This window comes from Apium graveolens, unplaced genomic scaffold, assembly GCF_009905375.1.
Source record: "Apium graveolens cultivar Ventura unplaced genomic scaffold, ASM990537v1 ctg7076, whole genome shotgun sequence".
Classification (NCBI taxonomy): Eukaryota; Viridiplantae; Streptophyta; class Magnoliopsida; order Apiales; family Apiaceae; genus Apium; species Apium graveolens.
Genome location: NW_027420018.1, coordinates 83222 through 109451, shown reverse-complemented (window position 1 = coordinate 109451; position 26230 = coordinate 83222). Strand labels below are relative to the sequence as shown.

General features: G+C 35.1%; 2 protein-coding genes across 2 annotated transcripts; both read right to left on the bottom strand.

Annotated features, from left to right (window-relative positions):
* Nucleotides 1–7561: 7561 nt before the first annotated feature.
* LOC141703755 (homeobox-leucine zipper protein ROC1-like) lies at nucleotides 7562–9594 on the bottom strand. Its single transcript, XM_074507186.1, has 6 exons — nucleotides 9505–9594; nucleotides 9173–9373; nucleotides 8879–9059; nucleotides 8505–8779; nucleotides 8042–8164; nucleotides 7562–7945 (listed from the first exon to the last, which is right to left on the bottom strand). The coding sequence occupies exons 1-6, from the start codon at nucleotides 9592–9594 to the stop codon at nucleotides 7562–7564; spliced, it is 1254 nt and encodes a 417-aa protein (XP_074363287.1).
* A 14025-nt stretch (nucleotides 9595–23619) lies between these two features.
* On the bottom strand, nucleotides 23620–25652 carry LOC141703754 (homeobox-leucine zipper protein ROC1-like). The gene is made up of 6 exons (XM_074507185.1): nucleotides 25563–25652; nucleotides 25231–25431; nucleotides 24937–25117; nucleotides 24563–24837; nucleotides 24100–24222; nucleotides 23620–24003 (listed from the first exon to the last, which is right to left on the bottom strand). The coding sequence occupies exons 1-6, from the start codon at nucleotides 25650–25652 to the stop codon at nucleotides 23620–23622; spliced, it is 1254 nt and encodes a 417-aa protein (XP_074363286.1).
* Between the last annotated feature and the right edge of the window lie 578 nt (nucleotides 25653–26230).

Below are 26230 nucleotides of genomic sequence, written 5' to 3'. Positions count from 1 at the left end.
GGAATTTTATGTATACGAGATTTATTTGGTCGAGATATCTAGAAAATTTATGTTGATCAGGCGAATGCAAAGGCCAGAAAATGAGAGCTACTCGCTGATGAACTGTATGTTTTTGTCCTGCAGTGTACAAGACATTTATTTGTTGAGAGATTTAAATTTAACCATCTTCGACCCTAATAAATTTTTTAAAAAGACAAGATCCTAATTAATTAGATATAATGAATATCTTGTACTCTCTGTAAGAGATAACCTTTAAATTTACTAAAAAGTTTTGACTTTAAAAGAAGTTATTAATGTAATTATATCATGAATATGTTCCATATCTAATAGAGAACCTTTAGATTTTAAGTACAAACTTTTTAACTTAAAAAATTATTGAATGATTTCTTTTTGAAATGTAACATCTTAAGGGTCATTTGGTTCAACTTATTCTAGTATTATGTATGAGTTTGTTCTTTCAAACCCATACTTGTTGCTTGGTTGACTGTTTTTAAAATTTGATATCAATTTCTTAAACATATTTGGAATCCAGATTTGATAACCCATACTTGTTGCTTGGTTGACTGTTTTTAAATTTTGATATCAATTTCTTAAACATATTTCAAATCCAGATTTGATACCTCAAGGTGAGTTTGAGATGTACGAGGTATGAAATTAAATTTCATTATTTTATTTTTATTTATAAAGTTAAATGCAAATTTAAAACACATATCTTAAATATCATGTTGTTTAATCTTAAATAAGTAATGCTTATTTTTATTTAATACTAATTAGTAATATTTAACTTGTTTTAAAAATTATAAATTACTGAAAATTTTAAATTTTTAATCACTTTTATTTATTTAATTTTTTAGTTTGTAAGTTGTATATTAACTTAAATTCGACATATGTAATATATAAAAGTTTGATTAAATCAATGAATTAAAAATATTTAAATTAAACAGATTCATTCCAGCACCGAACCAAACACATAATATCATAATATCATGAATGATTGCTCAACCACATACCATTTTAACCCAATTTCTTATTCCAAATTCATACTGTCTTGTGAACCAAACAACCCCTAAGGGATCGTTTGGCCAACTAGGTGGTATCAGGTTGGAATCAAAAATCGGTATAAGCTGGTATGAGTTTGGATCTTGATACCGGATATCACCAGTTTGGTTCAAAAATAGGATGAGAATGATACCCTTAAGTGATGTTTGGTTGATAAGTTATTTGGAATCAAGAATCAAAAGACACTTTATTATATTTTTGTTAATTAATTATTTTAATATTAAAAACTAAAATTATACACTATCACTTAATTTAATCATAAATATTACTAGAGTTTTTTTGAAAAATACCTTAGGCTAAAAATATTTTTACAAAAATTTGCAAAATTACTTTTTTATTTGCAAAAATACTATTTTCAATTTTTTTTGCGAATATACGGTTTTATGCAACTTGATGCAACTAGATGCAACTTTAGACGAATTTATGCAACCTCATGTAATCTCAAATGCAATATAAAAAACACAATTCAACTAATTGCGTGTCTGCTTGATTTTAATTGATTCCCTATTTTTGCAAAAAGTTTTAAAAGATAATAAAATCACAATTTTTTTTTAAAAAAGTTAGTGTTTTTGCTTATTTTTCTTATTAAAATATGTGATTATAAATATTTTAACATAGGATCTAAGAAACTAAAATATGCATTCACATTTTTTATTCATCAATATCAAAATTTAACCTGAAAAAAAAGAAGCACACTATAGTTAAAAAGAAAGGCGCCTGTACTATCCTTGTAGTGAGACATGGCCAGGGAGAAGCAAGCAAAGTAGAAGCTTTGCCAGAAGCAAGACGAGGAGGCGGAACTGTCGTAGAAGCGGTAGTTTCCCCTGACCGACTAAAATAGAACATTCGCGACCTACTTTGATAAAAAAGGCGAAGGGTTTGGCAACAAGCAAACGGCTTTCTATCATAGTTGCAAGGATTCCAAACTTTAACTATAACTACTTAAATACAGTTCAAAGGCTGCTGTTTCATAAGGGGGCTGTTAATTACAAGCTATCAGCGCTGTCTTAGATTAAGTGAGTGAAAGCTGACGATACTATTACCGGGTAAGTCTTTTATGGTCCCAGGAAGGCATATTGAAGGTGTGCGGGTAACTGATTAAATTCTACAGAAGGAGCCCTCAGTGCTAGAAAGTGGTGGCAACGCTTTCCGTTCCCCAAGATTTAAAAACTGTCTGCTCCCCGAAACTGCTATCTAGATTAGCTGTATTAGCCGTAACCATTGTGCTTCGCCTTCGGCAGCACACCTGCTCGATTAGCAAGCCTCTTTGTTGGACCGCCGGGAACACAGTGGCCTCTGACCAGGACCAGTAACCAATTCGAATTTGGATCTTGACATGTCGGTGATTTTTAACCGTAGGCATTTTTTCAGGAAGTTGGTGTGCTCAAGGAATGAATCTAATCAATTAAGTGGGAAAGAGCCCTCGTAAGGCCTCATTCATCCCTTACCCGGAAAAGGCCTCTCTCATCCCTTGCAGCTAATTAATGGCATCCCCTTTCTTGCTCATGTTTACCGTATACGTAACCCTCGCTATTTAATCTCCGGCTATTGATATTGAGCCAAATGGGACAGAAGGTACTCTTATATAGAATCTGCTCTGACTGTTCTCATAACCGGCGCCCCCGCATGCACGGGTGGTTGATAAACACGTATTGGGCAGCTGTCAATGGATTTTGTGATCGAATGTCCAACTTTCTATAGTTTAGGAGTGAATTGGCTAAGCCAGAGTTTTCCTGACTTGCGGGACTGGTTAAAGCAGCATGGTCAATACACACCTAAAGCGCCTACGTTCCGCTTGCAGCCAATACAACCACCACCTAACTTGCACGAGATTCAACAACTGACCTTCTTCGGCACCAAGACCCTTTAGAGAGAGGGGCGAGGCACAAGAGGATGTACTGGGCCAACCATGACCCTTTTCGAGCAGCTCTTTGCCGCCAAATCTCCTCATTGGCCAATGTCAACGTCCTGTAACACTCCAGCAACAGGAACGGGAACAATAGATGCTACACTGACTGCGCGCTTACTCTATAAATAGAGAAATCAAAGGGGATTCATTGCTCTTTCTCCTTTATATTTCCTACAATATTTTTATTTTTTCACTGGTGAATTTTGTCAATTCTGTTTCTTACCGGTTTCGTTGATTGACTTTTTTTTGGCGATGTTATTTAGACTCTTTCTAGAAGACACTGGTCGATAGCTTATTCTCCCTTCGTGTCAATCATCCAACCAAGAGCTATGAACCCTACTTGTTAACACAGTGCATTTGACATTACCCGAAGACCGGTTTTCTCGAAAAAGTAGAAACGATATGACTTCTGATACTCGATCCAGGCAGAATGGGAATATACACCTCTGGATGGCCGAAGAACCGAAAGAGATGATGTTGAAGCACCTAAAGGAGAATTTGGTGTCTTTCTGGTCAGTAATGAAAGCAATCGTCCCTCCCGTCGTAAAATAAGAGCACCTGGCTCTAATAAAGAGCGAAAGCTTTAGTTCTGAAAGATCTTCCCCAACAGAATTAGTTTTAACTTTTCATTGGCAAACCAAGAGGCAAATGATAAAATATGGCTCTGTTGGAATCATGAAATTCATGTAGTGCTTGTCGGCGCGTTTGAATAGTGTATCGCAGTCGACATCAGCAGAGCGAGAGAAAAAAAATGAAAAATATAATAAAATACGTGTAATGAGTCTCAGCCCTTGTGATAAATGATATCAAGGGTTTGATAGCTCATATGATGGTTTTCAAAACCCTATATCTCATGAATTTGAAAAATGGATTTTAAAATAAAAAATTTCAACAAAACACATGATATGATACGAGTCTACATTATACTAAAAGATAGTACAGCTGATGTCATCGTTGCTTATATGTCAAATTCTCATTAAATAGCTCAAATCATCAAATCCTACGTGTGTCTCATCTTCCATTAACATTTTTTCCTAATTAATTATATTTTGAATGTCCATCTTTCATTTATAACCTCCATTTATTCTCTCTTTTCCTCATTTCTCATTTCTCATTTCTCCCTTCTCATTTTTAAAGTCTCCACTAATTCTCTTTTTCACTAATTTAAATATTCATCAATTTATTATATACTTATATAATTAATTAAAAAATCTTATAATTTGTCATACTCTTTTTAGGTGTTTATATTTTTATTTTTATTTTATATCTCAGTATCATAACATGATATAAATATAACACATATTGAAATTAAACTATTTCAAATTATATTTTTATAGAAGAATTAAAATATAACCGGGCATATCCCCGTGATTTAATCTACTTTTATCTATTTCAACCCCAATATTATTAAACCAAACATAGCTTAAGTGGTTTCTAAAACATATTATGCATTATCTTTTAGAGTTATTTAAATTTTTAATATTAATTTAGTTAAAGAAAAGTATATATTTTTTCAAAAAAGAATTACTAAAAAATGTCTTGAATTAATCTAAGACTTAGTTTCAGTTTACGGAATGATTGATACTAATATTAATTAACATTCTTCTTCAAAATTAAAAATATGGATTGTTTAATTTTAATATTTTTTAATAATAGATTTGCTTTTTTGTTAAATATATTTTAAGAGGTAATTGCATTTTTACTCTCCAATTTTGTTAAAAAATAACAGCATATAACTAATTTGCAAAAATAGTTCACTACACTTAATTAATCTATTAATTTAATTTTAGTTTGTTATGGTCATTTTACCAACTAACGGTTTTTTTTAATCTTTAATCATATTTTAACCCCGGCCTATAAAACACATTATTTGAGATAAAATAGTTTCATTCCCCATCTAAGATCAATTATTTAATTGTATTTGATATTGACCAGTATTTAGTTATGCGGCATGGACAAGCAAACATGCAAAAAAGATTTAGGAAAATGTTATTTTCGGAGCTCTTTTTTTATGTGCAAAAAGACCAAATTATCCTTATATTCATATTTTTCAGGGCTTTTATTGTGAATGCAGGAGGGGCAATTTTGTCATTTCAGTCTTTTTTTGCTCTGAAAATAAAAATTTTGCTCTGAAAATAATATTTTCCAAAGATCTAGTAGATTGGGTTTAATTCGCTCTTCAAAAAATTCATAGTTTATAGCTGTTGTTCCCCTCCCAAGGCAGGTTCTTACGCGTTACTCACCCGTCCGCCACTGGAATAAAGTCGATTTTTTTTAAAAAATCGGGTCAAGTTTCCTCGAGAATAAGAGGCCCATTTTAGGTTTGCATGCCAGCCGGCAAGAACCATACTTTTAATCAAAATATTTATTTATTCATTTGTGGGTTAAATATCAGGTAGGTAGGTGACTAACTGCGTCCAAAAAATTCAAGTAAATTACTCATTGCAATTTTGACTCAAAATGATCATCAATTAACTTAATTTGGTCATTCCGTTAAAGTCGAAAACTAAAACTAGTCAGAATCCAAAAATCTTAACACATGATGGTAGGGGTCATTCTGGACTTCAATATAATTATTAAAACTTGTTTTTTGACTCACAAAATCATGATTAAATCTCGTTTTTAATCTTCTAAGTTTTGAAAATAACACAAGTTCGGACAATCAATGTCAGATATCATCATTATTCTGTGAGCCAAATAGAAAATTTTAGTAATCGTATTGAATTCCAAAACGAGCTCTACCATCCTATGTTACCATTTTTCAATTTTGTATAATTTTAATTTTTGACTGTATCGAAATGTTCAAATTAAGTTAATTAATGACCCGTTTGAGTCAAATTTGCAATGAATGAGATATTTGGACGCAATTAGTCATCCGATTTATGTTTAACCCATTTATTTATATATCAATATTAGTTCGTGTCCGTGCTTTAAACCGTGGCTTGTTTACAAAAAAAAACAAATAATATCTTGAATTAGAATAATTTAGATACCGAAATAAATAATATTCCTTTATATTACATTTAGACTTCTCAGTTATTAATCTTCATAAATGTTATTTATTGTATTAAATCAAAAACCAATGAATTATAACTTGTCTTGATTCTCATAGTATAATTTAATATGCTTTTTAAAAATTTATTAAAATTTTTGTACATTTCTAGAATTTATATAGAAAGAAAATCATATTTTTCAGCCGTTTTAAAAAATCTGGGCTTCTAAGGATCGAATAGAACTTTTATTTAGACTTTTTAAGTCTAGGATTTTATCTGAATTTTTTGAATTTTGGATTGATCCAAATTTAGAATAAAAAAGAGACTCGTTTAAGGCCCGTGTCCGTATCAAACCGAGTGAGACTATGTTTAAATCAGACTTTTCATTTTTTTTCTGGATTGAATCGGGTTTTAAAATTTCTTAAACATCTAGCAAATAGTAACAAAAAGATGAAAAGTAAAGAGACATGAACTGAGACATAATACATAAATATCCAATATTACAATGTATAAATTAATCTAAATTGATAACTTCGCAACCCCTTGCAATATCAGATTCTTATTTTAATATTAATTATCTTTTATCAACTAAATAATAATTTTTTTTAAAAAATATTGATTGAGTATATATTTATATTTATATATACACTATATTTTTATTACTCATATTTGTTATATTGTGTATTGTTTTGAATTTTTTTAGTTAGATAACACCGGAAATAAGTACAAATTCACCATCTTCTAAACTGCTTCGAGTCTCAAACACATTTTCAGTGCAAAGTGGCTCATGAATCACAACCAAAGCAGTTGACTGGGTTACCTTGTTATCTTGCTGTATCAGGTGGGTAAATCTCCACATTAGTATACACCAAAGATGTTTTCTCTACTATCATTTTCTGAGTCAAACAGCCCATCAAAACATTAGTAGTAACCATATTTGAGTCTGCTAAACCAGCATCTTCCTTTTGATCATCATTTGTTGCCTCTTTAACAATTTGATCCTCATCCATAACGACATCACAACCCATAAATTTACCCACCACAAATGATATCATTTCTCTGTTTAGAAGATAATTTTCACACTGCTCTTTCTCCATAGCTTCTGTCTCTTGACTTGTTCCCTGATCAGTACCTCTCTCCTTGTCTCCCTTATCACCCTTCTTTTCATTTGTATTTTGCAGTTGGTGTCTTGGCCTTTTTGGTTGCGGAACTTCTCTGTCAGGGTTATCATTGCATCTTGTCAACGAGTGGCCAAAAGCTTTGCATATACTACAAGAATGCGACAACTGGGAATATTCAATACTTACTCAAAGTCTCTCCTCTACACCTTTTTTGATAATAATAGGTACCCATACACATGAAGGTCTAGGTGCAGAATATTCAAGTTCAAATTGGACTCGAGCAAATTTCAAAGATTCAAAACGTGCAGTAATTTCATCAAACTTAATAGGCTTTCCAATGAGCTGAGAAATCATGGTTAAACCATCACGAGACCAGTAGGAAGGTGGCACTTCACCTAGTTTGATCCAGCAAGGCACTTTGTCAATAACTTGTCATGTTTAATGATTACACAAATGATGAAATAGCAACCTCATTTCTATTAGGCCTCATTCATGGAAGCAAGCAGCGCTGCCTGAGATAAGAATTCCTCCACTGCTACTTTAATCCTCTCCGTCGTGAGGTTGATGAGGTCTGCTGCTTGGGAATGCATTTCAGCGGGCGGTACGAATGTCGGAGAATCATCGACCAATAGCTGAAACGAAACGGTCAATAACGATCCTCCGGATCCTTCTGTTCCAGTAGCAGGTCCATCAGGATGCACTGCAAATCCCGATGGAAGAAGGGGTCGATATTGGGAACTTATTCCATTCAGTATCAGATGCATATCCTCAGTTCTTAGGCGGGAAAAGACAATGTATGAAGCCACTGGATCACTGCAACTCTCTTGCAGTAATAGTATGTTCTCTTGGCTTGAGTTCTCAGCCTACAACGAATTTGTGATCGTTATAAATAAGAAAATCATTATTTCCTTTTTACTTCTACTGATAATGAAATGAAAACTTTCTACATATGCACTTACCAGAACCTTGTGTATTGAAACAGAATAGCTAGCTTCATGGCCTTTGGTAATGTGACACACTTGTTCAACAGCAGTTTCACCGGAGAGGACCTCCCATTCCCTACCGGGGTATGGAATCAGCGGCTGTACGTGGAATATTAAGGTCTAATGATTAGTTGTCAGCGTACAACATGGAATAACAGCTAATTTGGAATCTAACTATATAGATGCATGTAAATTTGCTTCAATTTGGCATAACAATGTAAGGAAAGTTGTTGTACTTATATAGACAGTTTAGATAATGAAGTCTAGTTACAATCATAAATTCGTCTGAAGTCTCTATATGTGCACTGATATAATGCCTTGAACCTAATGAAGATAACATAATTTACCTATAGATGATAATTTAAGAAGACCGAATAATGAAAAGTTCTTTCTAATTGCAGTTAAAAGTGGTAATGCATTTAATTTCAGGTAAAGATACCTCGCTTCCTGAGTTGTGATTGCGGAGAAAATCAAACACAGACTTCGGTGGCACTGGAAGCCAAATTGATGAAGCAGCAGATATCAGAGTACCCCTAGGTAGGCTATGATCTCTCATATTCATTCTTGTCATGACCCTAATATTGTCGTCAGTAGAATGTCCGGATAGTTCTTTCCAGTTCCCGATTAAACCACTAATTCCTGAGTTAAAGTTTAACACCATTTTTGCAGCAAGCTTCAATAGAACTGTCTGAGCTCTTTCATCACTTGACATCACTGTGTGAAAAACATAAATGCATATAGGAGATTCAATTTTATGATGGAGCAGCAGGAATTTTAAGTGAAATTCTACTAGTGCAAGTTTCATTTATGTACCTAGTTGATTGTATTCTCCTAGAGGGGCCTTTAGCGAGATGTCATTTCCCATTTGTCGACACCTTCTTTCTAGGGTAGAGATCCATCTTTTGGCTCCAAATCCTATACTAGAATCTAGCAGAGGTTGATACATAGCGCTGATACCCCTGCAGTCCGCATCTACATGCTCAACCCATGTAATCTTGAAAAACATTACATGAGTAAACCATAATTAGGTAATCCATGAAATATCAATCAAGCTCATACAATGAAATATATAATATATATGATCAACATTGTATGCATTTAGTTCACCTGTGAGAATCCATCAGGTAATTCATGAATAAGGCAACCTGATGGCCTTTTCTTGCACCCGGTTACTGGAACTTGGTGTACACTGTCTAATGAAACGTCGACCACTATCCAGTCATTCTCAGAATATCGCTTACAATATCTCGCAAAATAGGTCTCACGGTTTGGGACAAGTGGTGTAGAGAGTTGATATGTAGCAGCCATCTGAATTAGATTTGCATGCAAGCATACATGATAGATTAATTATATTTCAAAAACTATTAACATGTACTGAATATAATGTTTTTGTTAACTAGACTTAAGGGGAAGATTTATAAATAAAAAAATCTAATTACCACTTGTAGGGTTCCATCATAGTCTGTTGCTCCTTCTGGATTCATCAGGACATCAACTGTCCTAGCCTTTGGGACAATTTCATAAAACATCACATACCAGTTACTCTAGTTAACAAAAAAGATGACAAGTTAGAAAGCAAATTCATCAGTTCTAGATTGACAATGCAAAACAAATACTGTTGGGTTTTTAATTTAAGCTTGTTATTTTATTTAATGTAAGTTTCTTTTTACACATGCACGTGCCTGTTACTGCTGCATGTCTAGAGATCAGCTTGTGGAATTAGTCTTCACGTAGTAGAGATTTTATAGGAGTCCAGAGAAATAATCGTGTGTTTCAGTCGTGTTAGGAGAATCAGTTGTGTCCCTGGTTTTTAGCCATTATCAGCTAAACCAATCTCTTATATTGTACTGTTCTTCTTTTGAAATAATAACAGACTCTTACTAGTGCATCTATCTTGTTTTCTCTCAGATAAAGAAACACTTATATATATATAAACTGGTATATACAGGTGCTATTTTTAACATTCTGGTATCAGAGCTAGCAACCTGTGAATGCCCAAATATATGCCAAGAATGACTACGATCGAGACAAGCAAAGTAAAGGAAGGTGCAGTCAGTTTGAGCTATCCCATGCTATCAAGAGGAAACTACACAGCATGGTCTTTAAAGATGAAAGTGTTTATGCAGGCACACGGTGTTTGGGATGCAGTGGAGCCAAAAGACGACACGGCGAAGGTCGAGGACAGAATGGACAAGATCGCACTCGCTGCGATATATCAAGCCATACCTGAGGACATTCTCTTGTCCGTTGCTGAAAAACAGACGGCTAAAGAAGCTTGGGATTCCATAAAAACCATGTGCCTGGGAGCAGAACGAGTAAAGAAAGCGAAGGTACAGACTCTAAAAACCGAGTTCGAGATGCTGAACATGAAAGACACGGAATCCCTAGATGATTTCTGCATGAAGCTACATGGCCTGGTGACGAATATACGAGCCCTAGGTGAAACTATTGAGGAGGAATATGTGGTGAAAAAATTGCTCAGAGCAGTACCCTCAAAGTTTCTACAAATAGCGTCCACCATTGAACAGTTTGGGAATCTGGAAACTATGACGGTCGAGGAGGCTGTTGGATCGCTTAAGGCACATGAAGAAAGAATACGTGGCCAAGTAGAGGTCAGTGGAGGGCAGTTGCTGCTCACAGAAGAAGAATGGTTGAAAAGAGAAGGCGAGGAGAGCAAGTTATTGCTCACTAGAGAGGAATGGCTCAAGCGAGGGAGCAAGGGAGGATTAGAGTCTGGGCAACGTTTTAAAAATAACAATGACTATCGTGGAAGGGACAATAATCGACTGGTGCGAGATAAGAGCCGAGTCAGATGTTTTAACTGTCAACTACATGGACACTATGCAGCAGAGTGTCGCAAACCGCGACGTGACAGAGATCAAAAACAGGAGGTTAACATAGCCCAGATTCAAGATGATGAACCAGCTCTGTTGCTAACAGAGCGTGAAGAGGAAAATGCTAGTGTGATGTTGAATGAAGAAAGGATAGCCCCAAAGTTGAACACTGCTGAAAATGAAAAGGCAAAAGGTGACTCAAACTTGTGGTACTTAGACAATGGCGCAAGCAACCACATGACGGGTCAAAAATCAAAATTCAGAGAACTGGATGAGAAGATAACTGGACAAGTCAAATTTGGAGATGGTTCAACAGTTCATATCAAAGGGAAGGGAAACATAGTGCTGAACTGCAAGAACGGGGAGGAGCGTGTTTTAAATGAGGTATATTATATCCCTACACTTCGTAGTAATATCATTAGCCTCGGTCAATTATCTGAATCTGGAAATGAGGTTATTTTACGTGGTGACTATCTGTTTGTTCGAGACTTGAATGGAAATCTGCTTATGAAAGTAAGACGTTCTCACAATAGGCTCTATAAAATTATTATTGAGAACAGCAAATCTAAATGCATGTTGTCTAAGTCAGATGAGTCTTCGTGGCTTTGGCATTCGAGACTAGGACATGTTAATTTCAGGGCTATGAATCTGATGTCCACAAGTAAAATGGTATATGGCATGCCAAATGTGAATCAGCCTAAAGAACCATGTACAGGCTGCCTAATGTCGAAGCAAACCAGGAACCCGTTTCCATCACAGTCGAACTATAGTACAAAAAGAGTCTTGGAATTGATATATGGTGACCTCTGTGGCCCGATAACACCAACAACTCCTGCAGGAAACAAGTACTTTTTTCTATTGGTGGATGATTTCAGCCGTGCCATGTGGGTTTTCATGTTAAAAACCAAAGACGAAGCCTTCGAGGTTTTTAAAAGATTCAGAGCACAAGTTGAAGATGGTATGGAAAAGAAAATAAAAACATTGAGAACTGATAGAGGAGGGGAGTTCATGTCCAAGCAATTCATGTCTTATTGTGAGGAAGCTGGAATCAACAGGCAATTCACGGCCCCTTTCTCTCCACAGCAGAATGGAATCGTGGAGCGGAGGAATAGAACTGTGGTAGAAATGGCTAGAAGCTTTTTAAAGGAGAAACGCTTACCCTCTATGTTCTGGGGTGAGGCAGTTCGTCATTCTGTGTATATCCTTAACAGATTGCCGACGAGAGCTGTGTCCGATATTACTCCATATGAAGCCTGGTCAGGTTACAAGCCACAGATCGGACATATCCGAGTTTTCGGCTGTGTTGCCCACATGAAGATTCCAAATGCATACACAAAAAAAACTCGATGATCGTAGTAAGCCTGTAATTCATCTCGGCAAAGAGCCAGGTACAAAAGCATACAGGGTGTATGATCCAGTGGCAAACACAATCCATGTAAGTCGAGACTTGGTCTTTGAGGAATCTAAAATGTGGTCGTGGGAGAAACATAAGGAAGTGCAGATCACTCACCCTGAAATGTTTGTTGTTCAGAACATATCTGTGACAGAATCAGCCGAGAATACAAGCGAGGAGGAAACATTCACATCTCAAAGTGCGAGCTCAGACAATACAAATGAACATACAACAGAAACTGAAAACTCTCAATCATCTGAGACACTCTCTGATCTAGATTCCACCAGCAGCGAACCCAGAAACTACAGATCATTGACAGATATTTATGACAATACAGAAGAGATAGAGCTTGACGAAGAACTGTACCTCATGGGAGTGGATGAGCCTGTGTGCTATGAACAGGCAGCAAAAGAAACGGAGTGGAGGAAAGCTATGAAGAAAGAGATGGAGGCTGTTGAGAAAAATAAAACTTGGGAGTTGACAGAGTTACCTGCTGGACATAAGGCTATTGGTCTGAAGTGGATATTCAAATTGAAGAAGGATGCTAACGGAAGAATTGTGAAACACAAGGCTAGAATCGTGGCTAAAGGATATGTACAGAAACATGGGGTTGACTTCGAGGAAATCTTCGCACCTGTAACTCGACTTGAAACCGTCAGATTGCTTCTTGCTTTGGCTGCTAAAAATGGTTGGGAGGTGCACCATCTTGATGTAAAAACGGCATTCCTCAACGGGGAGATTCTTGAGGAAGTCTACGTCTCTCAACCGGAAGGGTTTAAGAAAGCGGGCCAGGAGCACTTAGTATACAAGCTGTTAAAAGCTTTGTATGGGCTACGACAAGCGCCCCGGGCATGGTATGCGAAATTAAACAAATGCCTTGAGGAACTGGGATTCATGAGATGTCCTGTTGAACATGCTGTTTACACCAAAAGGGAGGGAGATGAGTTTCTGATCGTGGGTGTATATGTGGATGACTTACTAGTGACGGGTACAAGTGTGTCAATCATTCAAGACTTCAAGGCAAAGATGAGCAGCAGATTCGAAATGAGTGATCTAGGGAGATTATCCTATTACTTAGGAATTGAAGTCGAGCAAGGTGCTGATTACATAGAATTGAAGCAAGCAGCGTACGCAAAAAAAATTCTAGAGAAAGCAGGATTGGCAGGCTGCAATCCAGTCAAATACCCGATGGATCCCAAGGAATCAATGTCAAAGGATGAGAACGGTAAGCCTGTGAATTCTACTCTGTTCAAAAGTATAGTAGGTGGGTTACGTTACCTTGTAAATACGAGGCCAGATATTGCTTTTTCGGTTGGGATGGTGAGTAGGTTTATGGAAAAGCCCACCACGATGCACATGAATGCAGCAAAGAGAATTCTGCGCTACATAAAGGGTACAATTGATTTTGGCCTGGTATACACAAAGGAAGGTGGAAACAATATTCTCACTGGTTATTCTGACAGCGATATGGGTGGTTTTGTTGTTGACAGAAGAAGTACTGGAGGCATGGTATTCTACCTGAATGAAAGTTTAGTGACCTGGGTATCTCAAAAACAACGGTGCATTGCTCTCTCATCCTGCGAGGCGGAGTTCATGGCAGCAACAGCGGCTGCGTGCCAAGCTATTTGGTTACGGAACCTGTTGAAACAAATAACTGGAGATTTTGTTAGTCCTGTGGTTATATACATAGACAACAAATCCGCGATCGATTTGGCCAAAAATCCAGTGTTTCATGGCCGTAGCAAACACATAGATATCCGCTATCATTTTATCCGTGAATGCATTGAAAGGGGTGAGATAATTGTCAAGCATGTCAGCACGGAGTTTCAGCGAGCAGATGTGTTAACGAAGAGCCTCACTACTGTTAAATTTGAGAGAATGCGGAAACTACTGGGAGTGAAGGAGTTAAGCAAACAAGCTTAAATTAGGAGGGTGATTGTTGGGTTTTTAATTTAAGCTTGTTATTTTATTTAATGTAAGTTTCTTTTTACACATGCACGTGCCTGTTACTGCTGCATGTCTAGAGATCAGCTTGTGGAATTAGTCTTCACGTAGTAGAGATTTTATAGGAGTCCAGAGAAATAATCGTGTGTTTCAGTCGTGTTAGGAGAATCAGTTGTGTCCCTGGTTTTTAGCCATTATCAGCTAAACCAATCTCTTATATTGTACTGTTCTTCTTTTGAAATAATAACAGACTCTTACTAGTGCATCTATCTTGTTTTCTCTCAGATAAAGAAACACTTATATATATATAAACTGGTATATACAGGTGCTATTTTTAACAAATACAAAAGAATTTAAATAATACTGACCACGTCCATAAAATAACTGACGAGGTTCTTGGGACTCAATTCAATCCTGGCAGTTTCACGAGAAACTTCAGATGTGAAGCCTACTTGTCTGGGGCCAACCAGATTTGGAAACATTCTACTATATGCCACTTTATCAAGAATTCTGCTTCCATCATCAGCACCGCAATGCCTCCACAGCGGTTCAGTGACCACAGCCATCACTCTCAGCTCTTTCTGTCGCCAACCGTACAAGCTCAACTATTGCTTCCTGAAATTTGTTGGCCGTCATTGCATTGAGTAAGTTATGACTGTCTCCTGAATTAGTGCCACTAGTACTTTCATTTTCAAGATTAGCAGATCAGAGAGGACTTACCATATTGTAACTTGTTGGAGCCTTATCAATCTTTGCCTCGTGCTTTTCAGGCTGTAGCATACATCTCTTTTTTTTTTTCAAATTACAAATGTCACGGACAAAAAGAAGAAAGTCAAGCAAAGAAAAAGAACCATATTGAATGTAAACAATATGTAACTAATTAAGAGGGAATCAACGATACTCCTACGCCTTACAAGGTGTTGGTTCCGTAGTCACTCCAACGGTGTATTTTTTTTGATGTTTATTATATACAGGATCTCAAGTTAAATCTTGTTTCGGTTAGTCAATTATGTGAATCTGTTTACTTAACATGGTATAAGAGCGCGGTCTAGGGAGGGTCTTATGTTCGAGTCCTTTCACCCCATTTGTTCTATTAAAATATTTGTTATTGGTATTGGTTTTATTTGTTATTATCGATCGTAGCGAAAAGTATCGTATAATTAATTGGAGTGTTAAAGAGTATAAGATCATATTTGGGTTTTTCTCTACAATCTTAAGGTTTTAGAGCGATTGATTACTTAACAGAGACATTAATAAATTACGAACACAAAAGAGGTTAGTTTTGCTACCTGTTGACGAGAATCCTGCAACTCTGATCTTGCAATTTCCTCTCCTTGATTCGCCTCAATGTGTGCACTGTACGCTCCAACAAAGTAATTTGAGTTAAAAACAAAGAAAAAAACAATAATTTGTTGTGGAAACAAACAAAAAGCTTACGCTTGCTGCTGCTCATCAGTTATCTGCTCGTCGATAATGTCTTCGAGCTTCCTCTTTCCCAGAGCTTTCTCTGCAGCCGCCGCTGACACAACACCTTGATCCCAGTCATCTTGCCCTCCTCCTGAGTTGTTTTGTCCCAGTTCCTCCTGTGCCACAACATTCCTTTAGTTTAGGCGCTATTTAAATCATTTCAAAATATTTTACTGTTGGTATACATCACAGAAACATTTCTACATTCTAGTGACTTCTTATTTTTACAAAAAAATAGTAGTTACATTGAAGAATTCACCTGAACATTAGTCGAAAATCGAAGAGCGCTGCTTCCTTCTCCATCCAGGGATTGTTTAGCCGGTGTCACCATTCTTGCACGTTGTCTGAATTCAGGAATTTTATGTATACGAGATTTATTTGGTCGAGATATCTAGAAAATTTATGTTGATCAGGCGAATGCAAAGGCCAGAAAATGAGAGCTACTCGCTGATGAACTGTATGTTTTTGTCCTGCAGTGTACAAGACATTTATTTGTTGAGAGATTTAAATTTAACCATCTTCGACCCTAATAAATTTTTTAAAAAGACAAGATCCTAATTAATTAGATATAATGAATATCTTGTACTCTCTGTAAGAGATAACCTTTAAATTTACTAAAAAGTTTTGACTTTAAAAGAAGTTATTAATGTAATTATATCATGAATATGTTCCATATCTAATAGAGAACCTTTAGATTTTAAGTACAAACTTTTTAACTTAAAAAATTATTGAATGATTTCTTTTTGAAATGTAACATCTTAAGGGTCATTTGGTTCAACTTATTCTAGTATTATGTATGAGTTTGTTCTTTCAAACCCATACTTGTTGCTTGGTTGACTGTTTTTAAAATTTGATATCAATTTCTTAAACATATTTGGAATCCAGATTTGATAACCCATACTTGTTGCTTGGTTGACTGTTTTTAAATTTTGATATCAATTTCTTAAACATATTTGAAATCCAGATTTGATACCTCAAGGTGAGTTTGAGATGTACGAGGTATGAAATTAAATTTCATTATTTTATTTTTATTTATAAAGTTAAATGCAAATTTAAAACACATATCTTAAATATCATGTTGTTTAATCTTAAATAAGTAATGCTTATTTTTATTTAATACTAATTAGTAATATTTTACTTGTTTTAAAAATTATAAATTACTGAAAATTTTAAATTTTTAATCACTTTTATTTATTTAATTTTTTAGTTTGTAAGTTGTATATTAACTTAAATTCGACATATGTAATATATAAAAGTTTGATTAAATCAATGAATTAAAAATATTTAAATTAAACAGATTCATTCCAGCACCGAACCAAACACATAATATCATAATATCATGAATGATTGCTCAACCACATACCATTTTAACCCAATTTCTTATTCCAAATTCATACTGTCTTGTGAACCAAACAACCCCTAAGGGATCGTTTGGCCAACTAGGTGGTATCAGGTTGGAATCAAAAATCGGTATAAGCTGGTATGAGTTTGGATCTTGATACCGGATATCACCAGTTTGGTTCAAAAATAGGATGAGAATGATACCCTTAAGTGGTGTTTGGTTGATAAGTTATTTGGAATCAAGAATCAAAAGACACTTTATTATATTTTTGTTAATTAATTATTTTAATATTAAAAACTAAAATTATACACTATCACTTAATTTAATCATAAATATTACTAGAGTTTTTTTGAAAAATACCTTAGGCTAAAAATATTTTTACAAAAATTTGCAAAATTACTTTTTTATTTGCAAAAATACTATTTTCAATTTTTTTTTGCGAATATACGGTTTTATGCAACTTGATGCAACTAGATGCAACTTTAGACGAATTTATGCAACCTCATGTAATCTCAAATGCAATATAAAAAACACAATTCAACTAATTGCGTGTCTGCTTGATTTTAATTGATTCCCTATTTTTGCAAAAAGTTTTAAAAGATAATAAAATCACAATTTTTTTTTAAAAAAGTTAGTGTTTTTGCTTATTTTTCTTATTAAAATATGTGATTATAAATATTTTAACATAGGATCTAAGAAACTAAAATATGCATTCACATTTTTTATTCATCATTATCAAAATTTAACCTGAAAAAAAAGAAGCACACTATAGTTAAAAAGAAAGGCGCCTGTACTATCCTTGTAGTGAGACATGGCCAGGGAGAAGCAAGCAAAGTAGAAGCTTTGCCAGAAGCAAGACGAGGAGGCGGAACTGTCGTAGAAGCGGTAGTTTCCCCTGACCGACTAAAATAGAACATTCGCGACCTACTTTGATAAAAAAGGCGAAGGGTTTGGCAACAAGCAAACGGCTTTCTATCATAGTTGCAAGGATTCCAAACTTTAACTATAACTACTTAAATACAGTTCAAAGGCTGCTGTTTCATAAGGGGGCTGTTAATTACAAGCTATCAGCGCTGTCTTAGATTAAGTGAGTGAAAGCTGACGATACTATTACCGGGTAAGTCTTTTATGGTCCCAGGAAGGCATATTGAAGGTGTGCGGGTAACTGATTAAATTCTACAGAAGGAGCCCTCAGTGCTAGAAAGTGGTGGCAACGCTTTCCGTTCCCCAAGATTTAAAAACTGCCTGCTCCCCGAAACTGCTATCTAGATTAGCTGTATTAGCCGTAACCATTGTGCTTCGCCTTCGGCAGCACACCTGCTCGATTAGCAAGCCTCTTTGTTGGACCGCCGGGAACACAGTGGCCTCTGACCAGGACCAGTAACCAATTCGAATTTGGATCTTGACATGTCGGTGGTTTTTAATCGTAGGCATTTTTTCAGGAAGTTGGTGTGCTCAAGGAATGAATCTAATCAATTAAGTGGGAAAGAGCCCTCGTAAGGCCTCATTCATCCCTTACCCGGAAAAGGCCTCTCTCATCCCTTGCAGCTAATTAATGGCATCCCCTTTCTTGCTCATGTTTACCGTATACGTAACCCTCGCTATTTAATCTCCGGCTATTGATATTGAGCCAAATGGGACAGAAGGTACTCTTATATAGAATCTGCTCTGACTGTTCTCATAACCGGCGCCCCCGCATGCACGGGTGGTTGATAAACACGTATTGGGCAGCTGTCAATGGATTTTGTGATCGAATGTCCAACTTTCTATAGTTTAGGAGTGAATTGGCTAAGCCAGAGTTTTCCTGACTTGCGGGACTGGTTAAAGCAGCATGGTCAATACACACCTAAAGCGCCTACGTTCCGCTTGCAGCCAATACAACCAAAACCTAACTTGCACGAGATTCAACAACTGTCCTTCTTCGGCACCAAGACCCTTTAGAGAGAGGGGCGAGGCACAAGAGGATGTACTGGGCCAACCATGACCCTTTTCGAGCAGCTCTTTGCCGCCGAATCTCCTCATTGGCCAATGTCAACGTCCTGTAACACTCCAGCAACAGGAACGGGAACAATAGATGCTACACTGACTGCGCGCTTACTCTATAAATAGAGAAATCAAAGGGGATTCATTGCTCTTTCTCCTTTATATTTCCTACAATATTTTTATTTTTTCACTGGTGAATTTTGTCAATTCTGTTTCTTACCGGTTTCGTTGATTGACTTTTTTTTGGCGATGTTATTTAGACTCTTTCTAGAAGACACTGGTCGATAGCTTATTCTCCCTTCGTGTCAATCATCCAACCAAGAGCTATGAACCCTACTTGTTAACACAGTGCATTTGACATTACCCGAAGACCGGTTTTCTCGAAAAAGTAGAAACGATATGACTTCTGATACTCGATCCAGGCAGAATGGGAATATACACCTCTGGATGGCCGAAGAACCGAAAGAGATGATGTTGAAGCACCTAAAGGAGAATTTGGTGTCTTTCTGGTCAGTAATGAAAGCAATCGTCCCTCCCGTCGTAAAATAAGAGCACCTGGCTCTAATAAAGAGCGAAAGCTTTAGTTCTGAAAGATCTTCCCCAACAGAATTAGTTTTAACTTTTCATTGGCAAACCAAGAGGCAAATGATAAAATATGGCTCTGTTGGAATCATGAAATTCATGTAGTGCTTGTCGGCGCGTTTGAATAGTGTATCGCAGTCGACATCAGCAGAGCGAGAGAAAAAAAATGAAAAATATAATAAAATACGTGTAATGAGTCTCAGCCCTTGTGATAAATGATATCAAGGGTTTGATAGCTCATATGATGGTTTTCAAAACCCTATATCTCATGAATTTGAAAAATGGATTTTAAAATAAAAAATTTCAACAAAACACATGATATGATACGAGTCTACATTATACTAAAAGATAGTACAGCTGATGTCATCGTTGCTTATATGTCAAATTCTCATTAAATAGCTCAAATCATCAAATCCTACGTGTGTCTCATCTTCCATTAACATTTTTTCCTAATTAATTATATTTTGAATGTCCATCTTTCATTTATAACCTCCATTTATTCTCTCTTTTCCTCATTTCTCATTTCTCATTTCTCCCTTCTCATTTTTAAAGTCTCCACTAATTCTCTTTTTCACTAATTTAAATATTCATCAATTTATTATATACTTATATAATTAATTAAAAAATCTTATAATTTGTCATACTCTTTTTAGGTGTTTATATTTTTATTTTTATTTTATATCTCAGTATCATAACATGATATAAATATAACACATATTGAAATTAAACTATTTCAAATTATATTTTTATAGAAGAATTAAAATATAACCGGGCATATCCCCGTGATTTAATCTACTTTTATCTATTTCAACCCCAATATTATTAAACCAAACATAGCTTAAGTGGTTTCTAAAACATATTATGCATTATCTTTTAGAGTTATTTAAATTTTTAATATTAATTTAGTTAAAGAAAAGTATATATTTTTTCAAAAAAGAATTACTAAAAAATGTCTTGAATTAATCTAAGACTTAGTTTCAGTTTACGGAATGATTGATACTAATATTAATTAACATTCTTCTTCAAAATTAAAAATATGGATTGTTTAATTTTAATATTTTTTAATAATAGATTTGCTTTTTTGTTAAATATATTTTAAGAGGTAATTGCATTTTTACTCTCCAATTTTGTTAAAAAATAACAGCATATAACTAATTTGCAAAAATAGTTCACTACACTTAATTAATCTATTAATTTAATTTTAGTTTGTTATGGTCATTTTACCAACTAACGGTTTTTTTTAATCTTTAATCATATTTTAACCCCGGCCTATAAAACACATTATTTGAGATAAAATAGTTTCATTCCCCATCTAAGATCAATTATTTAATTGTATTTGATATTGACCAGTATTTAGTTATGCGGCATGGACAAGCAAACATGCAAAAAAGATTTAGGAAAATGTTATTTTCGGAGCTCTTTTTTTATGTGCAAAAAGACCAAATTATCCTTATATTCATATTTTTCAGGGCTTTTATTGTGAATGCAGGAGGGGCAATTTTGTCATTTCAGTCTTTTTTTGCTCTGAAAATAAAAATTTTGCTCTGAAAATAATATTTTCCAAAGATCTAGTAGATTGGGTTTAATTCGCTCTTCAAAAAATTCATAGTTTATAGCTGTTGTTCCCCTCCCAAGGCAGGTTCTTACGCGTTACTCACCCGTCCGCCACTGGAATAAAGTCGATTTTTTTTAAAAAATCGGGTCAAGTTTCCTCGAGAATAAGAGGCCCATTTTAGGTTTGCATGCCAGCCGGCAAGAACCATACTTTTAATCAAAATATTTATTTATTCATTTGTGGGTTAAATATCAGGTAGGTAGGTGACTAACTGCGTCCAAAAAATTCAAGTAAATTACTCATTGCAATTTTGACTCAAAATGATCATCAATTAACTTAATTTGGTCATTCCGTTAAAGTCGAAAACTAAAACTAGTCAGAATCCAAAAATCTTAACACATGATGGTAGGGGTCATTCTGGACTTCAATATAATTATTAAAACTTGTTTTTTGACTCACAAAATCATGATTAAATCTCGTTTTTAATCTTCTAAGTTTTGAAAATAACACAAGTTCGGACAATCAATGTCAGATATCATCATTATTCTGTGAGCCAAATAGAAAATTTTAGTAATCGTATTGAATTCCAAAACGAGCTCTACCATCCTATGTTACCATTTTTCAATTTTGTATAATTTTAATTTTTGACTGTATCGAAATGTTCAAATTAAGTTAATTAATGACCCGTTTGAGTCAAATTTGCAATGAATGAGATATTTGGACGCAATTAGTCATCCGATTTATGTTTAACCCATTTATTTATATATCAATATTAGTTCGTGTCCGTGCTTTAAACCGTGGCTTGTTTACAAAAAAAAACAAATAATATCTTGAATTAGAATAATTTAGATACCGAAATAAATAATATTCCTTTATATTACATTTAGACTTCTCAGTTATTAATCTTCATAAATGTTATTTATTGTATTAAATCAAAAACCAATGAATTATAACTTGTCTTGATTCTCATAGTATAATTTAATATGCTTTTTAAAAATTTATTAAAATTTTTGTACATTTCTAGAATTTATATAGAAAGAAAATCATATTTTTCAGCCGTTTTAAAAAATCTGGGCTTCTAAGGATCGAATAGAACTTTTATTTAGACTTTTTAAGTCTAGGATTTTATCTGAATTTTTTGAATTTTGGATTGATCCAAATTTAGAATAAAAAAGAGACTCGTTTAAGGCCCGTGTCCGTATCAAACCGAGTGAGACTATGTTTAAATCAGACTTTTCATTTTTTTTCTGGATTGAATCGGGTTTTAAAATTTCTTAAACATCTAGCAAATAGTAACAAAAAGATGAAAAGTAAAGAGACATGAACTGAGACATAATACATAAATATCCAATATTACAATGTATAAATTAATCTAAATTGATAACTTCGCAACCCCTTGCAATATCAGATTCTTATTTTAATATTAATTATCTTTTATCAACTAAATAATAATTTTTTTTTAAAAAATATTGATTGAGTATATATTTATATTTATATATACACTATATTTTTATTACTCATATTTGTTATATTGTGTATTGTTTTGAATTTTTTTAGTTAGATAACACCGGAAATAAGTACAAATTCACCATCTTCTAAACTGCTTCGAGTCTCAAACACATTTTCAGTGCAAAGTGGCTCATGAATCACAACCAAAGCAGTTGACTGGGTTACCTTGTTATCTTGCTGTATCAGGTGGGTAAATCTCCACATTAGTATACACCAAAGATGTTTTCTCTACTATCATTTTCTGAGTCAAACAGCCCATCAAAACATTAGTAGTAACCATATTTGAGTCTGCTAAACCAGCATCTTCCTTTTGATCATCATTTGTTGCCTCTTTAACAATTTGATCCTCATCCATAACGACATCACAACCCATAAATTTACCCACCACAAATGATATCATTTCTCTGTTTAGAAGATAATTTTCACACTGCTCTTTCTCCATAGCTTCTGTCTCTTGACTTGTTCCCTGATCAGTACCTCTCTCCTTGTCTCCCTTATCACCCTTCTTTTCATTTGTATTTTGCAGTTGGTGTCTTGGCCTTTTTGGTTGCGGAACTTCTCTGTCAGGGTTATCATTGCATCTTGTCAACGAGTGGCCAAAAGCTTTGCATATACTACAAGAATGCGACAACTGGGAATATTCAATACTTACTCAAAGTCTCTCCTCTACACCTTTTTTGATAATAATAGGTACCCATACACATGAAGGTCTAGGTGCAGAATATTCAAGTTCAAATTGGACTCGAGCAAATTTCAAAGATTCAAAACGTGCAGTAATTTCATCAAACTTAATAGGCTTTCCAATGAGCTGAGAAATCATGGTTAAACCATCACGAGACCAGTAGGAAGGTGGCACTTCACCTAGTTTGATCCAGCAAGGCACTTTGTCAATAACTTGTCATGTTTAATGATTACACAAATGATGAAATAGCAACCTCATTTCTATTAGGCCTCATTCATGGAAGCAAGCAGCGCTGCCTGAGATAAGAATTCCTCCACTGCTACTTTAATCCTCTCCGTCGTGAGGTTGATGAGGTCTGCTGCTTGGGAATGCATTTCAGCGGGCGGTACGAATGTCGGAGAATCATCGACCAATAGCTGAAACGAAACGGTCAATAACGATCCTCCGGATCCTTCTGTTCCAGTAGCAGGTCCATCAGGATGCACTGCAAATCCCGATGGAAGAAGGGGTCGATATTGGGAACTTATTCCATTCAGTATCAGATGCATATCCTCAGTTCTTAGGCGGGAAAAGACAATGTATGAAGCCACTGGATCACTGCAACTCTCTTGCAGTAATAGTATGTTCTCTTGGCTTGAGTTCTCAGCCTACAACGAATTTGTGATCGTTATAAATAAGAAAATCATTATTTCCTTTTTACTTCTACTGATAATGAAATGAAAACTTTCTACATATGCACTTACCAGAACCTTGTGTATTGAAACAGAATAGCTAGCTTCATGGCCTTTGGTAATGTGACACACTTGTTCAACAGCAGTTTCACCGGAGAGGACCTCCCATTCCCTACCGGGGTATGGAATCAGCGGCTGTACGTGGAATATTAAGGTCTAATGATTAGTTGTCAGCGTACAACATGGAATAACAGCTAATTTGGAATCTAACTATATAGATGCATGTAAATTTGCTTCAATTTGGCATAACAATGTAAGGAAAGTTGTTGTACTTATATAGACAGTTTAGATAATGAAGTCTAGTTACAATCATAAATTCGTCTGAAGTCTCTATATGTGCACTGATATAATGCCTTGAACCTAATGAAGATAACATAATTTACCTATAGATGATAATTTAAGAAGACCGAATAATGAAAAGTTCTTTCTAATTGCAGTTAAAAGTGGTAATGCATTTAATTTCAGGTAAAGATACCTCGCTTCCTGAGTTGTGATTGCGGAGAAAATCAAACACAGACTTCGGTGGCACTGGAAGCCAAATTGATGAAGCAGCAGATATCAGAGTACCCCTAGGTAGGCTATGATCTCTCATATTCATTCTTGTCATGACCCTAATATTGTCGTCAGTAGAATGTCCGGATAGTTCTTTCCAGTTCCCGATTAAACCACTAATTCCTGAGTTAAAGTTTAACACCATTTTTGCAGCAAGCTTCAATAGAACTGTCTGAGCTCTTTCATCACTTGACATCACTGTGTGAAAAACATAAATGCATATAGGAGATTCAATTTTATGATGGAGCAGCAGGAATTTTAAGTGAAATTCTACTAGTGCAAGTTTCATTTATGTACCTAGTTGATTGTATTCTCCTAGAGGGGCCTTTAGCGAGATGTCATTTCCCATTTGTCGACACCTTCTTTCTAGGGTAGAGATCCATCTTTTGGCTCCAAATCCTATACTAGAATCTAGCAGAGGTTGATACATAGCGCTGATACCCCTGCAGTCCGCATCTACATGCTCAACCCATGTAATCTTGAAAAACATTACATGAGTAAACCATAATTAGGTAATCCATGAAATATCAATCAAGCTCATACAATGAAATATATAATATATATGATCAACATTGTATGCATTTAGTTCACCTGTGAGAATCCATCAGGTAATTCATGAATAAGGCAACCTGATGGCCTTTTCTTGCACCCGGTTACTGGAACTTGGTGTACACTGTCTAATGAAACGTCGACCACTATCCAGTCATTCTCAGAATATCGCTTACAATATCTCGCAAAATAGGTCTCACGGTTTGGGACAAGTGGTGTAGAGAGTTGATATGTAGCAGCCATCTGAATTAGATTTGCATGCAAGCATACATGATAGATTAATTATATTTCAAAAACTATTAACATGTACTGAATATAATGTTTTTGTTAACTAGACTTAAGGGGAAGATTTATAAATAAAAAAATCTAATTACCACTTGTAGGGTTCCATCATAGTCTGTTGCTCCTTCTGGATTCATCAGGACATCAACTGTCCTAGCCTTTGGGACAATTTCATAAAACATCACATACCAGTTACTCTAGTTAACAAAAAAGATGACAAGTTAGAAAGCAAATTCATCAGTTCTAGATTGACAATGCAAAACAAATACTGTTGGGTTTTTAATTTAAGCTTGTTATTTTATTTAATGTAAGTTTCTTTTTACACATGCACGTGCCTGTTACTGCTGCATGTCTAGAGATCAGCTTGTGGAATTAGTCTTCACGTAGTAGAGATTTTATAGGAGTCCAGAGAAATAATCGTGTGTTTCAGTCGTGTTAGGAGAATCAGTTGTGTCCCTGGTTTTTAGCCATTATCAGCTAAACCAATCTCTTATATTGTACTGTTCTTCTTTTGAAATAATAACAGACTCTTACTAGTGCATCTATCTTGTTTTCTCTCAGATAAAGAAACACTTATATATATATAAACTGGTATATACAGGTGCTATTTTTAACATTCTGGTATCAGAGCTAGCAACCTGTGAATGCCCAAATATATGCCAAGAATGACTACGATCGAGACAAGCAAAGTAAAGGAAGGTGCAGTCAGTTTGAGCTATCCCATGCTATCAAGAGGAAACTACACAGCATGGTCTTTAAA

Bases quoted from the DNA above. Each gene is read 5' to 3' on its own strand.
- LOC141703755 (XM_074507186.1), bottom strand. From the start codon at position 9,594: ATGTTTTATGAAATTGTCCCAAAGGCTAGGACAGTTGATGTCCTGATG. The intron at 9,060-9,172 runs GTGAACTAAATG...ATGTTTTTCAAG, and splicing joins TACCTGATGGATTCTCACAG to ATTACATGGGTTGAGCATGT. The intron at 8,165-8,504 runs GTATCTTTACCT...TTCCACGTACAG, and splicing joins ATCACAACTCAGGAAGCGAG to CCGCTGATTCCATACCCCGG.
- LOC141703754 (XM_074507185.1), bottom strand. From the start codon at position 25,652: ATGTTTTATGAAATTGTCCCAAAGGCTAGGACAGTTGATGTCCTGATG. The intron at 25,432-25,562 runs GTAATTAGATTT...AATCTAATTCAG, and splicing joins ATGATGGAACCCTACAAGTG to ATGGCTGCTACATATCAACT. The intron at 24,838-24,936 runs GTACATAAATGA...TTTTTCACACAG, and splicing joins AGGAGAATACAATCAACTAG to TGATGTCAAGTGATGAAAGA.